The 17,903-nt window shown below is 46.2% G+C and overlaps 1 protein-coding gene across 2 annotated transcripts in view; it reads right to left on the reverse strand.

Annotated features, from left to right (window-relative positions):
- EIF4B (eukaryotic translation initiation factor 4B) overlaps positions 1 to 17,220 on the reverse strand; it is a 72,949-nt gene extending 55,729 nt beyond the window's left edge. For both annotated transcript variants that reach the window (XM_056858475.1, XM_056858483.1), the window contains exon 1: positions 17,121 to 17,220. In XM_056858475.1, coding sequence (XP_056714453.1) covers positions 17,121 to 17,133 — 13 coding nt within the window. In that variant the 5' untranslated portion in view covers positions 17,134 to 17,220. The remainder of the gene's footprint in view (positions 1 to 17,120) is intronic.
- Positions 17,221 to 17,903: the final 683 nt, after the last annotated feature.

The following is a 17,903-nucleotide window of genomic DNA, read 5'->3' on the forward strand; positions in this document are numbered from 1 at the left end:
TTACTTTCTTCTGCAACCTGCATAGTAATTGGCCAGTCTCTGACCAAAGATAAACGGCATGGTTTTGAACCATTGGCTCCCACCCCCTCTCTTATTAACAGTGTAAATCCTACGGCAGAGTTACAGGGTCAATTTTATTTGCCTCCACATTGTGATAATTCCCACTATGTCATCACATTGTGACTTCATGGGCAAGGCTGGCAGGAGATTTAAAATATATTTTCAAACAACAATTGTATTGAAATGGTAGCTCATGTCTTATTTTATTGTAGTTTCCATACAGAAACTCGTTACCAACTATTAAGCCCCCTGTCGTTTAGCAGACAGAATGTCTCAGATTCTTTTAAGGTGTCCTCTTTATTGAACAATCGTTTTGCCCCAAATATTGGAGACGGTGGCACAGTTTTTAAAGTTTGTTTTAAAAGCCCGCCAAACAGTTAACTAGATGGCAGAATCAACAAACAGCATTATTCAAACTGTCTTCTAACTTTTCTATAAAGGGAACCTTTTAATATTTACATTCCTTTTTGTATCCTTCCGTATTGTGCTTTTATGCCAAGGAAGGAATGATGATGATATATTTTCAAACATAGGTAAATGTACAAAATGGAAATTAAATGTTCTCGGGAGTTTGTTTTGTCATTTTTATGCTTTCTAGACATGAGGACTTTTTCTGGAGCTCTACAAACACATTTTCTGCTCCCGGTGGCCAGGTCTGAACAATATTCTGAGAGGAGCCAGCAGATCAATGAGTGGAATCCACATGAAAAATATCCTTATTGACAAGGGAAGATGCTGTGTTAGAATACATGTTGTGCGTGTTTAGAAGAAGAGTTGGTTTTTATATGCCGACTTTCTCTACCACTTAAGAAAGAATCAAACCAGCTTACAATCGCCTTCCCTTCCCCTCCCCACAACAGACACCCTGTGAGGTAGGTGAGGCTGAGAGTGTGTGACTAGCCCGAGGTCGCCCAGATGGCTTCACATGTAGGAGTGGGGAAACCAATCCACTTCACCAGATTAGCCTCCGCCATTCATTTGGGGGAGGGGGGAATCAAGCCCAGTTCTCCAGAGTCCACTGCTCGAAACCACCACTCTTAACCACTACACCACGCTGGCTCTCTATCTCAGTTTAAAACCCTGGTATCAATCCCATCGAAGTTGTTATATGGAAGGTTTCAAAATATTCCTAAACATGAACGGAAATGTGAATGTGGCTCCAACTCTTTGGACTCAATCGAGCACATATTGCTAGATTGCTCATTATACGCATCCGCAAGGAAGAAATGGTTAAATACTTGGATACATTCTAAATATTATCTTCCTAATAAAATATAATGTCAAATTTTATTGAACGATACAACAGTAGAGATCACTGTGGCGGTGGCCAATTTCTTAGTCGATGTGTTAACAATGAAAAATTTGGGAAACTCTGTGTTATGATTTTATGTTTGTTTTAGCTTTTTTAGCTGATAGTTGTAATTATACTGTTTTTTCCTCTTTGTAATATTGGATATGCCATTAAAGGTTTATTGATTGATTAAAACCCTGGTATCAATGATCACGAACAGGTCTAGGAAAGACCTTTACCTGAGGCCCTGGAAAGCCACTGTCAGTCAGAATAAACACGGGGTCTCAATGAAGACTGGTCCTCCAAAGATCGATATCAGGGGTCCCCAATCTTTTTGAGCCTGCAGGCACATCTGGCATTCCGACCCGGCATGGTGGGCACAGCAACAAAATGGCTGCCGCAGGAGGCGGAGCCAGCCACAAAATGATTGCCACAGCTTAACTTCAGTAACAACAGTGCAGATCCTTGTGTTGTGGTGGCAGCTGCTACCAAAGCAATGTATTAAAAAATCTGCACAGCCAATCAAATCTGCAATAGTCAAACAGAAGACTTGCCGGGCAAAAACCCTACCTGGCCCCCGTCCACTTCCTAAAAACACTTGGCGGGCACCAGAAAAGGTGTCAACAGGTGCCGTGGTACCCCTGATCTATATCAATATTAGACTCCCTTATCTAATACTTAGCAAGTACATATAAATGCATTTGCGGCATTCAAAGTGCATTATCTCAATACGTCCTTACACGGTGGGTCATTTATCATTAATACCGCTGGGGGTAGAGAGGGGGGAGAAGAGGGCAGCTGGGGGAGAAATAGCAGCTTGCTTAAAGTACTTAGCGAGTTCATGCAAGAGGCAAGAGCTGAAGGGAGGGGCATTCCTGGTTCACAGGCTCTGCCTTTCAGATGCTGCTCTAGTGTGCTTTACTTTCAGCTCCATAGCTGAAGGTACATATTCTCAACCTTAAGGCGCCAACAAGACTTCTTGTCAAAAGGTGCCCCACGTATGGTGCCTGTCTAAGTTTGGGTGAAAAATATCCAAATGTGGCTTACAGGCCTGTGATCCCACTGTCTTCACACGAATGTATGCTGGAAGCTATTTTAGGACTGAACCGTAGAGCAGGGGTCCGCAACATGGTGCCCGTGGGTACCGTAGCATCCTGCCAACACCTTTCCTGGTGCCCACCAAGTGTTTTTAGAAAGGAGGTGGGGCTTCTGACTGGCCATCAGAGAGCGAACGGGCTGTGAAGACTAAAATAACATCAGCAGAAGCTGCTTACCTGTGTGGGTTTAATTTTGTCTCCTTTTCTCTTTCCCAGTGTATTTTTTAAAAATTACTCCTCATGTCCCCTTCCCTTGGGCTTCCTGTGTGTGGTTGGCTCCGCTTCCCAGGACGGCTGTTTTGTGGCTGTGCCCACCACCCTGTTTCAGAATTTCAAAGGTTCCCACAGGCTCCAAAAAGTCGAGGACCCACATTTGGAAAATCAAAAGAATTTAAAAGTTAACTTTAAAATGAAGCCAGAGATATACCTTTTAGGTCTCATGGACAAACAGTTTGAAAAAGAATACGGAACACAGCTTCTATACATGGTCTCAGCAGCAAGTTTATTATATGTGCAAAAATAGAAGAACTCAGCAGTACCCAATTTAGAAGAATGGCTGATGAAGCCACTAGAATTAGCAGAGACAGCAAAACTAACTGCGTTAATTAGGTAAAAGAATCTAAACAAGATCATTGAAAACTGTAATCCCCTGATGGACTTCATACGGAAATCAGAAAAAAATGACTTGATATGTGGATTTGAAAATTAAAAGAATAAGAATTTAAGAGTAATAAAGTAGATAACTTCTGATGACAATAAAGACAATAAGATATAGAGTATAAAAGATAACTAGAGAGCTAGCAAATATTTTTGTTGTTATAGATATATTCTTTGCAACTGAAAGCAGGTCTTATGTATATGTGTATACATATATCTTTTTAAAAATAATTTTATTAATTTAACTTAAAATGGTTGCATCAAAACATCACAAAATACAAAAAAAAAAAAAACCAAGTGAACAATAAGAACCCCCATAAACTCCCATCTAGGCTACATAACCAACTCTCAAAACGGGCAAAACAGGGACCAATGTCCCCCATTAATACTGTCAAGACCGTCGTAAAACGTTGCGAGGTAATTCAGTGTCTTCAACAAAAGAAAAACCTAAAAACAGAAATATAACACAGGGATACCAAGGTGGTTTCAAATGGAAATCACCTCCATCACTAAACACTCTGCTGGATAGAGATAGAGAGAGAAATGCCCTGACCTGGATGGCCCAGGCTAGCCTGATCTCGTCAGATCTCAGAAGCTAACCAGGGTCAGCCCTGGTTAGTATTTGGATGGGAGACCACCAAGGAATAACAGGGTTGCTGTGCAGAGGAGGGCACTGGCAAACTACCTCTGTTAGTCTCTTGCCATGAAAACCCCCAAAAGGGACTGCCATAAGTTGGCTGCAACTTGATGGCACTTTACACACACACACACACACACACACACACACACACACACACACACATATATATATATTGATATATATAGTTTGTTTTTTCTTTGTTTTTTTATGTATGTCTATGTTTACGTACTGAAATAAAAATTCTAATAAAAAAGAAAAAAGTTGGGGACTCCTCACTTAGAGGGTGATACAAAAAAAGGTTGGGGACCCCTAACCTCGAGGGTGATGCGAAGGAATTACAGCCCTGACCCCAATGTGGAAACATTTACATATTTCTGCAAGCCATGATTTCTCCCCCAAGTTGTTATTTTGATGTTATCCACAAAACCTTAGCCTCCCCCTTTCAACCTCCCACCACCCTGCTTCCACACAATAAAGTAGTGTCATATTTCTGTTATAAATATATTAGCTTAACAGAAGACAAAGCTTATCCAGTCTCGGGTAGTTCTTGCATGCACTAACATCTCCCGTAATTCTAGGACCTCTTTTCCAAGATCCCAGAACGGTGCAATTAGACAAGGATTTATTTCAGCAGAAACATAGGAAGTCCTCCCGGCACACCTCAAAAACCTCAACGTTCCACGCGTCCGTTAAAATGGTTCAGTTAAGTGCTTCAAAGCATCAGGAGCTTAATTTGCTTCTGCCCTGCAGTAGGCAAGCCCGGAGGTTCCTGCAACTTCCTACAAGATATCAGTAATTACAATAGGAAGGCAGAACAAAAACAAGTTTAACAGATGACTGCCTTGACAGAGACATGCACAGACAGCAAGCAAAGTGTTGTGAAGAAGCCACGACTCCTTCCTCCAAAAGCCAAAACCCCTCCCAGTGAAGGACAACCTTAGCCAGTGTACAGAAACTTTCTAAAAGGACTTAATCAGACACGCTGTTAACACTCTTCCTAGATCTCACCAGAGCACACCTTATTCCCAGTTCAGTCCCAGGTGAAGTCTTTTATGTCCGTGAGGGTTGAACACATGAAGCTGCCTTCTACTGAACCAGATCCTTGGTCTATCAACGTCAGTATTGTCTACTCAGACCAGCAGTGGCTCTCCAAGGTCTCAGGCAGGGGTCTTTCACATCACCTACTTGCCTAGCCCCTTTAACTGGAGATGCCGGGGATTGAACCTGGGACCGTCTGCATGCCAAGCAGAGGCTCTACCACTGAGCCACGGCCCAGATGGATTGATACTTCTACAGCTTTAGCAGATTTTAAGCTGACTGGTTGCTGCTCTGTTTTATATCTTGTTTGCATTAGTCTTTATGCTTTCATTAGGTTGGTTTTATCGTAAGGCCCTTTGAAAGCTTTTCAAGATACAAAAGATCAACTATTTAGTTAAACAGATATGAGAAGATATTTAGCTTAATAGGCAAGTATAATTGTATGTTTAGCAGCAATTATAGCAGTATGTTGGAATAATAGTATATATGGTAGAAGAGTTGGTTTTATATGTCGACTTTCTCTACCACTTAAGGAAGAATCAAACCGGCTTACAATCACCTTCCCCTCCCCACAACAGACACCCTGTGAGGTAGGTACGGATGAGAGAGCTCTAAGAGAGCTGTGACTAGCCCAAAGTCACCCAGCTGGCTTCATGGGGAGTGGGGAAACCAACCCGGTTCACCAGATTAGCCTCCGCAGCTCATATGGAGGAGTGGAGAATCAAACCTGGTTCTCCAGATCAGAATCCACTGCTCCAAACCACCGCTCTTAACCACTACACCACACTGGCTCTCTCAGTTTGATATATTATCAAACTCAGTTTGATATATTATATTGGACTGTCTTTTAAAGTATAAAGTAACAAACTGTATGAGCGGTTATGTATTCTATATATATTTTTGTGCTTTTTCCTGTTTTCTTTGTATCCGCTATTATGCAATAAAAATAATTTTTAAAAAAGATCAAATGAGAAAATATATGAGTTTGTGGGCCACAAAATGCAAAGACGCTTTCACCAGCCACAGTTAATGCCACCGTATGTATTAGCAGCTTCACAAAAATATCATGAATCATCCCCCCCCACTCTGTCATCCTTGAAGCGGTAGCCTCATCCCTCATACTACGACTTGTTAACAGTATATCTTATTTGCTGCATGCTCTCTGGCCTAAGCTACTCATCACATTTCACAGGACTAAATGCCGAGAATGTAAAAAAGAAATGCTGTAGGGAAACCAGTATCGGTGTCCAAATTCTACATTCTGCCACGTTCTAACCAGAACCTGCTGGACTCTGCCCTGGTCCTACCAACACTGCTTCTGTGAGATTCTGTTTGGTTGACCTCTGGGTTCGTCCTCACCACCGGCAGTGCCGCGAGAAGCTGGTACTTTCTGAAGATCCAAAACTGGCAACCTTAACTGATATTCACAGACTCAGACACTACACGCCTGATGGAAATACATTGAGTGGGAAAGCTGTAAAAAGGTAACGGAAGTCCCCTGTAAAAGCACTGTCATTACTGACCCATGGGGGGACGTCACATCCCGACGTTTACTAGGCAGACTACACTTTCACACAGCCCAAATAATGCACTTTCAATCCACTTTCAGTGCACCTTAACGATCGTTTGTAAGAGGATTTTGCCAGTTCACACAGTAAAATCTACCTTCCAAGTGCATTGAAAGTGCATTATTTGGGCTGTGTGAAAGTGCCCTGTGTTCACGGGGCGGTTTGCCAGTGCCTTCCCCAGTTGTCTACACCAGTGGTTCCCAAACTTTTCAGGCCGCTGCCCTCTTGGTTCCACAAATTCAACCCCAGCGCCCCCTTACACTATCAAACAACACAGTTGAAGAAGCCCACCTCTAGCAGTCCTCTGCTGCCCCCTTAGGTAATTCCACTGCCCCCCAGGGGGTGGTACTGCCCACTCTGGGAACCACTGGTCTACACTTTACCCCCAGCAAGCTGGGAACTCATTTTACAGACCTCGGAAGGATGGAAGGCTGAGTCAACCTTGAGACGGCTACCTGAAACCGACTTCCGTTGGGATCGAACTCAGGTCATGAGCAGGGCTTTTGACTGCAGTACTGCAGCTTACCACTCCGCGCCACAAGGCTCTGAGGGAAAGCTGTATACAGTATTAAAAAACAAAAAGCCATCAGGGTTGTTCAGTTACCTCCCTGAACTACCGTCATCTTGCAAGCAGCACAGATGATTAAAATAGTAAGGTGAGCCCTTTAGGAAGGGCTAAAGTTCAAACAGGCAAAGGTGTGCGCACGTGCACGGTAATGCGACGGCATGTTAGGGTTAAAAAAGGTTACTGATCAGCCATGCAACCACCTGACTGCAGTGATAGTGTAAAACGAACCTTGCTGCATTTCCAGAGTAAGCTGGGTCTTCTTTTTTTTTTTTAAAGACAGAAATAGATTTTGAAGTAGTGCGTGTGTAGAGGATAGATGAAGACAAACAAGAAATAAATGGGGAAAGTAGGCAGTTATAGCGTTGAGAAATAATTTACAGTGGAGTTAAAGTAGGGATGGTAAGTATAACCAAGTGTAATAATATTAAATATTGTTTATAATTTTAGAATTTAGAGTCTTGGTTATTTAGAGGATTGGTATAAAGAGCAGGATGTTTATCTGAAATGAAGCCAGCTAGATGATCCTGGACCAGTCACACTCTCTCAGCCCCACCTACCTCACAAGGTGTCCGTTGTGGGGAGGGGAAGGGAGGGTGATTGTAAGCCGGTTTGAGTCATCCTTAAGTGGTGGAGAAAGTTGGTATATATATGAGAAGACATCATATATAAATGAACTACTCTGAATTACATATACATATATATGTGTAATTCAGAGTAGTTCATTAATAGGTTAAATCCATTGTATGATCAAAATGAGTGTTCTCGATGTCTGTTGCGGGGAGGGGAAGGAGATGGTACGCCGGTTTGAGTCTTCCTTAAGTGGTGGGAAAAGTAGGCATATTATACACACACACACACAATTCACAGTAGTTCATTAATAGGTTAAATCCATTGTACAATCAAAATGAGTGATCTCTGATTAGTTACCGGTTCGTTCATAATTATTAACTGATTTCCTTGGAAGATCTGGACTGAATGCATGTGTACGAGTATGTGTTTTTGTAATGTTTAAAATTCTTAATAATTTTTTTTTTAAAGACAGAAATAGATTTAAAATGTTTTGCAATCTAGACATTTCAGTTTCTCTTTCTTCCCTACCATGCTCCTACTTGGGGTCAATGACAGCAAACGCAGTCCTAACTAGCAGGCACCGGACTTAAAACCAGCGAGCCTCGCTGGCATCAAATGGCTGACAACTCACAAGCGAACAGCACAAAGCCCACCCGGCTGCAATCATGCACAGCACAGCTTACACATCACCAGCATTGTCAAAAGCTCTAGAAGAATACAAGGGAGGGGGGGTCGCATGGATGAAAGCAGCCTCTCTTGATAGCACATGCCCACACCAATACCGGTTCCTGCTCATATCACATATCGCAACTTCATTACGCCAGCTGCAGCAAAGCTGGCCAAGTTGTTTTCCTCCCTTCCAGGAACTGGGTCATGAGGAATCCGACGTCAAAGCTACCATTAACCACAGACACCACCCCGTCACTCAACCAAGGCAGCTTCCTCGGCCACTTAACAACTGCCGCTGCAATATGACGCACGTCCCTATTGTGACACAGCTTTGTGGAACGGTTTATCAAGTTTTACCACCTGAAGCACAATATGCTTACTCCTGGGAACAAAACAAAGGGTGGTTTACCGAAGAGGCTTCCTCACTGGACTGGGGCACGGAAAGCCAAATTCTGTCCAGCTGTGAGGCTCTGGATAATTTCCTGGGTTTGTAAGATTATTCTTCTGACCTTCCGCCAAAGAGCTCAAAGTGGCAATGTGTGGAGGTTAACGGTGGTTTGGAGCGGTGGACTCTAATCTGGAGAGCCAGGTTTGATTCCCCACTCCTTCACATGAGTGGCGGACGCTAATCCGGTGAACCAGGTTAGTTTTTCCACTCCTACGCATGAAGCCAGCTGGGTGACCTTGGGCTAGTCACGGCTCTCCTAGAGCTCTCTCAGCCCCACCTACCGGTACCTCACAGGGTGTCTGCTGTGGGATGGGGAAGGGAAGGCGATTGTAAGCCGGTTTGATTCTTCCTTAAGTGGTAGAAAAAGTCGGCATATAAAAGCCAACTCTTCTTCTTCATATAAGGTCCTCTTCCCCCACCCCACCCTGTTATTTTTATCACAATAACCTTGTGAGGTAGGTTAGGAGAACACAAGTGACTCAAGGTCATCCAATGAGCCTCATGGCACAGAGGGGATCTGAATCCAGATCTTCCCGGTTGTAATCGGACACTAACCACTACACCTCCTCACCTCTACCTAATTCACAGGCTCATTCTGGGAGTGAAATAGGGATACAACGGGAAATGTCCTTTAGACAAGGCTACGTAAAATAAACGCAACCTCAGACTTCATCTCTGCTGCTGCTTCTTCATTGCATTTACCCCATGTCATCTTTTTCACCATTCAAGGCAGCGTACAAAAGTAATCGAGCTCATGTAACAGATAAGAGAGGGCGCATCCCACTGATTTTACACCAGGGAACTCTTTCGCAAGCGGCTCAGTTTTATAAACAGGAGTTTCAGAACTCCACGGCGGAAGCCAACAATAAATAAAATTATCAGCCTGGTTTAACTATGAAATCCACACATGCTTCAATATTTATCTTTCAGAGCCGTGGGTGCTACTAAGTCAGTTTTGCAGTAAACTCCAACTGAGAGACAGAACTTTATTTTTAAAGCGTACTCAGGTTTAGGTGGGATTTGCATAAACTTGTTCTTTACATTTTACAATAAAACATTGTAATATAATTTTAAAACATTAAAAAGAGACGGAACATCGCGTACCCATTTCCTATTTATTTACTTCATTTATACCCTGTTCTTCTCCCCAACGGGGACCCAAAGAGGCTTACATCACCTTCCTCTCCTCCATTTTATCCTCACAACAACCCTGCGAGGTATGTTAGGCTGAGAGTATGACTGGCCCACAGTCACCCAGCAAGCTTCCATAGCAGGGTAGGGATTCAAACTCAAGAGATCTTAGTCTCTAAGAGATCTCACTCTAACCACTACACACACTAACTTGTGCTCCATTTGTTAAGGTTTGCCCCCACACTGTGGGGGGAATAATGGGAGTGACCTTCCCGGCCAAAAAGACACATACACAAGGGGAGGGGCTGTGGTTCAGTGGTAGAGCCTGTGCTCGGCATGCAGAAGGTCCCAGGTTCAATCCCCGGCATCTCCAGTTAAAGGGACTAGGCAGGTAGGTGATGTGAAAGACCCCTGCCTGAGACCCTGGAGAGCCGCTGCCGGTCTGAGTAGACAATACTGACCTTGATGGACCAAAGGTCTGATTCAGTATAAGGCAGCTTCATGCGTTCATGTGAAAGGCCAGTCCTTGAGGCATTTACACGTAGCATTTCTGGTAGAAGGTTATCTCAGTTACAAAATCTGGTTTACTGCAGTGCTGAAGTGACGCTCCACTAAGAGCTTTACAATTCTCACTTTGGACCCTAGCTTTTCTAGTGCAACTGCTGTTTGGTGCAGCCTGCTGCAATTCAAAGGCATCCAGAAGTCACCCTTCAGATGAAGCTACTGGCAGGGGGAGGGGGGGGCACAGAATCAAACCTCCCGCAGAGATTGATCCACAATACCCTCACAAACAGGGATACAAGGACACACCCTTCCATTCAGACACCGCGAACATTGTTTTGTACAGATGTTCTTCCCACACTTAAGGATTCCTATACATACATAGGATATTGAACACATGAAGCTGCCTTCTACTGAATCAGACCCTTGGTCCATCAAAGTCAGTATTGTCTACTCAGACCGGCAGCGGCTCTCCAGGGTCTCAGGCAGAGGTCCTTCACATCACCTACTTGCCTAGTCCCTTTAACTGGAGGTGCCAGGGATTGAACCTGGGACCTTCTGCATGCCAAGCAGATGCTCTGTCACTGAGCCACAGCCCCTCCTATATATATTCCTATAATATAGAGAGCCAACATGGTGTAGTGGTTAAGAGCGGTGGTTTGGAGCGGTGGACTCTGATTTGGAGAACTGGATTTGTTTCCCCACTCCTACACATGAAGCCAGCTGGGTGGCCTTGGGCTAGTCACACCCTTTGAGCCCCACCTACCTCACAGGGTGTCTGTTGTGAGGAGGGGAAGGTGATTGTAAGCCGGCTTGATTCTTCCTTAAGTGGTAGAGAAAATCGGCACATAAAAACCAACTCTTCTTCTATTTAGGCCTGTGCACTGTATTACAGATTAAAAACCTACTAAAGACTTTCCCTTGCCTACAGAAACGCTAAAAATACTAGACTCCTTCTCATCATGCAGTATTTATGTATCCAGAAGTGTAGATGACCCCAAGAGACCAAGAAACATGAAAGTTGTAAGAATGAAAGACAACAGAGCAGTAGTTCCCAAAGTGGGCAGTACCACCCCACAGGGGGCAGTGGGATTACCTAGGGGGGCACTAAGAGGCAAGGGGGCAGCAGAGGGGCGCTAGAGGTGGGCCCCTTCAATTGTGTTGTTCGTTAATTTACAATAGATCAAGCTATGGCGCCATGCTGGCAAATCTGGTGGAAACTATCAGAATTTTTTTTCCAGACTTTGAAGAGCTGGTACCACTGGATCAAGTTCATCAGTTTTGTTGAATAGATTTCAACTAAAAAAAGTTTTAACTGGATTCTGAACAGAGGTGCAATTGTTACTGTTTTGAAATTTTATTGTTATTATCTTCTTTAGTGCATCATGCAAACCCCTATTTTTGAATAATGCTCTTGATATGGCTGGGGTTGAATTTGTGGCACCAAGGGGGCAGTGGCCCGAAAGGTTTGGGAACCACTGCAATAGAGCAAGGCCTATTGTATGCTTTTCTCCTAAAGGAAGTCAAGCAATGGGACTACAAGCAGTGTAGCATGGAGAGGGAGACCAACATGTGACGAGCTTTTATACTTTTATATGCCTTAAAAGCCTTTTGGGTTTGCCAGCTGGGTGAAACGGTTCTAATGCTGGGCTAGGATCTGGGAGACCTGGGTATGAATCCCTGCTCTGCCATGGAAGCTCACTGGGTGACCTTGGGCCAGTCAACCTCTTTCAGCCTACTCTACCTCACAGGGTGGCTGTTGTGAAAATAAAATACAGGCAAGGAGACTGATGCTGTAATCTACTTTGGGTCTTCATTGCAGAGGGGTCTCCAATCTTTTTAAGCCTGTGGGCCTCTTTGGAATTCTGACACAGGGCGATGGGCGCAACCCTAAAATGGCTGCCACCGGAGGCAGAGCCCACCATGGGAGAGGGGCTGTGGCTCAGTGGCAGAGCATCTGCTTGGCATGCAGAAGGTCCCAGGTTCAGTCCCCACCATCTCCAGTTAAAGGGACCAGGTAAGTAGGTGATGTGAAAGACCTGATACCCTGGAGAGCTGCTGCCGGTCTGAGTACACAGTACGTGTTCATACAATGTCAGGGAGCGTGGGCATGAATAAAAGTATTCCTTCAACATTTCAGGCAAAAGCTCTGTTTAATGAGATGCCTTTAAAAATGAACATATTGTTTGAAAGTATTTCCCTGTATACACACAGCTTACTTTCAGTAGTAGAAAAGGGCAAGAGTCCAGTAGCATCTTAAAGACTACCAGAAAATATTTTTGTTAGTCTTTAAGGTGCTACTGGACTCTTGCCCTTTTCTACTACTGCAGACAGACTAACACGGCTACCCACTGTGAATTAGCTTACTTTCAGTCGTTCAGTGAAGATTCTCGTGCTAGTGGATGCCGCCAAAGCAAAATCTGCTCTAACAGCCGATCAGAAGCCCTGCTGGGCAGAAGCCCCATCCAACCCCACCCACTTTCGAAAAGCACTTGGTGGGCACCAGGAATGGTGTTGGCAGGCGCCATGGCACCTATGGGCGCGTTGGGGAACCCCTGCGGTAAGTGATGCGAAAGACCTTTACCTGAGACCCTGGAGAACCGCTGCCAGACAATGAGTAGACAATGCTGACAATTAATGGACTGATGATCTGATTCAGTATAAGGCAGCTTCATGTGAGAAGAGTATAAGTAAATACGCTATGTCACAAGTGAAGTGGGTCAGGAAGACATTTTAAGTGCACTGAATTAGCACAATACCGGGATGGGTCAACTTGGGGGTAGCAGCCAGTGGGTGGAAAGGAACAAAGGCTGAACCCATATTTGCAAGAAGGGGAAAGCGACAGCACTCTCTTGAAGAGCAAAGCTTTCCAGTTTCAGGAGACCATCCATACATAAGTTGGGACAACACAGGGCAGTTTTCAAGCTTCCTCCATAAGGTGAACCCTTTCCTCATCAGTACGTCCACTGACAAACCACTCCCAGTCACAGTGGATTTGGGGGTCTCGTTCTAGGTCAGCGGTTCCCAACCTTTTTGAGTCGCGGAGCACTTTTCAGGAGAGGAATTCGCCATGGAGCCCTAATTTTCACCTAGCGCATATATACTAAACCGGACGGCAGTAATATTTTTCTTTCAAATTTCTTCAGTTTGGGAACTGCTGCTCTAGGTCATCAATGCCAGTTTCTGCATTATCGGGCACCATTATGCACCGATATTAGTTTAGGAGCCAGAAGAAGCTGATGATACCTGTGCGCAGTCAGTCCAAAGATCTCTTCAAGAGCAAGACTGCCAGTGTGGCTTTTCCAGAATTTGCACAAGAAAAACACATTAGTCATATGCAACAGAACACATCCGAGGGATAACTTAAACACACACACACCTAGTATTCTTGAGTCTTTGCCCTACAAATGAACCAGTACATTATAAATAAAAATTTGGTAGAAGAAGAGTTGGTTTTTATATGCCGACTTTCTCTGCCACTTAAGGGAGAATCAAACCGGCTTACAATCACCTTCCCTTCCATCCCCACAACAGACACCCTGTGAAGTAGGTGAGGCTGAGAGAGTGTGACTAGCCCAAGGTCACCCAGCTGGCTTCGTGTGTAGGAGTGGAGAAATAAATCCAGTTCACCAGATTAGCCTCTGCCGCTCATGTGGAGGAGTGGGGAATCAAACCCGGTTCTCCAGGTCAGACTCCACCGCTCCAAAACACCATTCTTAACCACTACACCACGTAGGACTAGAGGGGCCCAAAATGGAGCCTGGCAGTCATTCTAGAGCACATGGTTTGTCCACACAAGGTTCAGGCCAGATTTGTTTGGTTTCTTCATCATGCAAACTGAGAACACACCCTAAAATACATCCAACATCCCCATGGCTGTACAACACAGGAGAAATGGGGCGCAGGCAAGCCGTCTTTCAAGGCAGCTTGTCAGCCATCGTCACTGTCCCATTTGCCAATCGAAATGGGGAAGTCAGCATGTGCAGCATAAGAGAAGTCTCATTTCCCACCACAATCCTATGTAGCAAGTACATTAAACGCTTGCACATACTCAGTGCATGACAACTGGGGCCCAACGGCCTATACGCTTTCCAGAAGGTTAAACTACATGAGGAGTTAGTCTACCATGTTTTCAGCGCTGCTCGAATGATGCGAGAGAGCATTTTCTGATGCACAAGATACAAATCGTGGCCCGGGAGGAAAAAAACTGCTGGGGAGCGGCAAGCTGGACTGAACAGATTGTTGGGAATGTGTGTGCGTGTGTGGAGGACGGTGTAGAACAGAGGCGCAAACAGCAAAATGACACTCCCCCCCCCCCAACACACACACACCTCATATGAAAAGGATGTAGCAGAATAGCCAGACTAACACATCTCTCTATGAACAAAAAGGCTGACTTGTGACACAGCAAGGACATGGTGTTTGGAAATGTCAGGTGCCAAGGAAGATGAAGGGGGGGGGAGAACACTATACAAATTGGAAGCAATTTGTTATTACTGAATGACACACAAGCCAGCTTGGTATTGCAGTCAGAGGCCCAGACTGGGATTTGGGACATCCTGGTTCCAATCTCAACTCTGCCTCAGAAGCTGGCTGGGTGACCTTGAGCAAGTGGCTCTCTCTGCCCATAACCTATCCCACAGTGCTATTAAAGTGGGAGTATGGGGGAGATGATGCAGCAACCCAATGCGGTGAAAAGCAAGTTGCAGATATCTAAATAAACAAACAAGTACAGGGCACCAAGGGAAAAAGCTGCCTCTTCATTTTCCAAAAGAGGATAAGGACTTTTATAGCACTTGCAGGTTCTAAACACTTCCCCAGCAATGCCTCGGGAATCCTTTCAACAGCCCTGCAAAGCAGGCCAATATTCTCACACCCTTATCAAGATAAGATTACCCAGCTTGCTGGGGGTAAAGTGTAGATGTCTGGGGAAGGCAATGGCAAACCACCATGTAAACATAGTCTGCCTAGTAACGTGGGGATATGACAACACCCTATGGGTCAGTAATAACTTGATGCTTGCACAGGGGACTACCTTTACCTTATCACAGATAAGGGAAGCTTGGGGGGGCACTTAAAATGAGAGGCAAAACCTTAGCCCAAGGCCTCCTAGTGCCTAGGTGAGATTCGACTCAGGGACTTGAATACATGAAGTTGCCTTATACTGAATCAGACCTTTGATCCATCAAAGCCAGTATTGTCTACTCAGAACGGCAGCGGCTCTCCAGGGACTCAGGCAGAGGTCTATCACATCACCTATTTGGCTGGTCCCTTTTAACTGGAGATGCCGGGGATTGAACCTGGGACCTCCTGCATGCCAAGCACAGGCTCTACCATTGAGCCACAGCCCCTCACCAAAAGGCAGTTGTTGTCTGTATGATCTCACATGGACACATGAAGCTGCCTTATACTGAATCAGACCCTTGGTCCATCAAAGTCAGTATTGTCTTCTCAGACCAGCAATGGGTCTCCAGGGTCTCAGGCTATCACATCAACTACTTGGTTGGTCCCTTTAACTGAAGATGCCGGGGATTGAACCTGGGACCTTCTGCATGCTGAGCAGATGCTCTACCACTGAGCTATGGCCCTTCCCCAAAGTATGAAGCTGCCTCATACTGAATCAGACCTTTGGTCCACCAAAGTCAGTATTGTCTACTCAGACCAGCAGCGGGTCTCCAGGGTCTCAGGCAGGCACCTAGTTGCCTGGTCCCTTTAACTGGAGATGCCGGGGATTGAGCCTGGGACCTTCTGCATGCTGAGCAGATGCTCTACCACTGAGCTATGGCCCTTCCCCAAAATATGAAGCTGCCTCATACTGAATCAGACCTTTGGTCCACCAAAGTCAGTACTGTCTACTCAGACCGGCTCTCCATGGTCTCTGGCAGGCACCTAGTTGCCTGGTCCCTTTAACTGGAGATGCCGGGGATTGAACCTGGGACCTTCTGCATGCTGAGCAGTTGCTCCACCACTGAGCTACGGCCCTTTCTCGGTTGTTGAAGGACACTTTGCCCAACCCCTTCTCTGGGTGGGGGCGATGAGAGAGGCCATTTTTTCATGGAAGGTTTTGCCTTGGATTTGCCACTGTATAGATGCACATTTCCCCCATCCGAATTCTCAGAACTCTGCATGGGGGCTTATTGTTGAGTTTTGAGAATTTGGATGGGGGGAAAAGTGCATCTAAAGAGTGGCAAATCCAAGCCAAAACCTTCCATGAATAAATGGCCAATGAGAGAGACACCAAAACCTGACCCCCGATCGCCCCCTCCCCGCCCCGCACTACATATTGCAGAAGCAGCTGGTGGTGCCAAGGGTGGGTCGCCGGGGCGGGGCTTGGGACGCCCACGCGGCGGACCCCGCCCCAGCCTTGGCCACGCCCCTCCCGTGTCGAGAGCGAGGGGGAGCCAGCCGCGCGGCAAGGCGGCTGCACCCACGTGGGCGCCGCCCCGGGTTCCATTCTTTTTTTCCCTCCCCCATTCCACTCGGCCGCCGCCGCCGCGCTTGCGCACTGGAACGCGGTGGAAGGTTCCATCTGCCCCCCCTCCTCCTCCTCCTGGGCCAGTCATTTCACGCCAGCCAGCCGTTCCCCCTCCCCCCACCCACCAGGTCAGGCGCGCGCCCGCGGCTCGGAACGGCCCGAGGCCGCAACGTTCGAAGCCGAGGCGCGCGCGCGCCCGCCCTGCCTGAGAAGGGGACGGGCCGCATAAGCGGGGGGGGGGGAGAAGGCAGGCTGGAGGGCGGCAGCCCGCGGGAAGAAGCAGCGGCCTTCCCCCTCAGGCGCCCTCCTCGCCCCGGGTCCGCCCGCCCGGCTATATCTCCCGGCCTCGGGGGGGGGGGAAAGGGTCCCGGAGCTTGCAGGCCCATGCCCCGCCAAGCAGCACTCACCTGAGGCCGCCATGTTGGAAAGAGGGAGAGAAGGCAAAAGGCCCGGATGTCGCCGTCACGTGATTATAGCGGCGGAGGAGCGCCGCCTCGAAGGGAGGGGAGGAGGCCGAAAAGGAGGGGGGGAGAGGGAGGAGACCACAAAAAGAAGGCCGAGGGGGAGGGGGGAGGAGAGGAGTCAACCGGGCGGGATTGGCTCTGCGTTTCACAGGCCGAAGGAGGAGACGGAATGCGGGCGGGCGGGCAGGTAGTGCCAACAGACGGAGAGGAAGGGAAATGCAGGGGGAAGGAAGGGTGTTTTATTTATTTTTATTTTTTTAAAAGAAGGAGATTGAGACTGGGAAGGGCAGGATAGGATGAGAACAGGTTAATTAAAATAATATTGGGATTGGTTCCGTTAGCAAAAGTTTATCCAATTCATTTTTAGATGGGAGAGGGGGGGGAAGTCATTTTATTGTTAAATTAGTGGTATTACTTGTTTTTTTACTTTTTATTATTACCGTGATATCGCTTCTGTTGATAGGTTAAATGAAGAAAATAAAAAAAAATGTTATATATATAAAAAAAAAAGAGACTGGGAAGGGCAGCCGTGAAGGAGCTGGAAAAGATTCAGAAGTGTAAGGATGTGTCACTGGCCACCAAGATCAAGTTAATTCACGCCATCGCATTCCCTATTACTAGGTATGGGTGTGAACATAAGAAAAGCTCTGCTGGATCAGACCATCAATCTGGATCAGACCATCCATCTGCTGGATCAGACCATCAAGGCCCATCAAGTCCGGCAGT

The sequence above is a fragment of the Euleptes europaea genome, chromosome 1 (assembly GCF_029931775.1).
Source record: "Euleptes europaea isolate rEulEur1 chromosome 1, rEulEur1.hap1, whole genome shotgun sequence".
NCBI lineage: Eukaryota > Metazoa > Chordata > Lepidosauria > Squamata > Sphaerodactylidae > Euleptes > Euleptes europaea.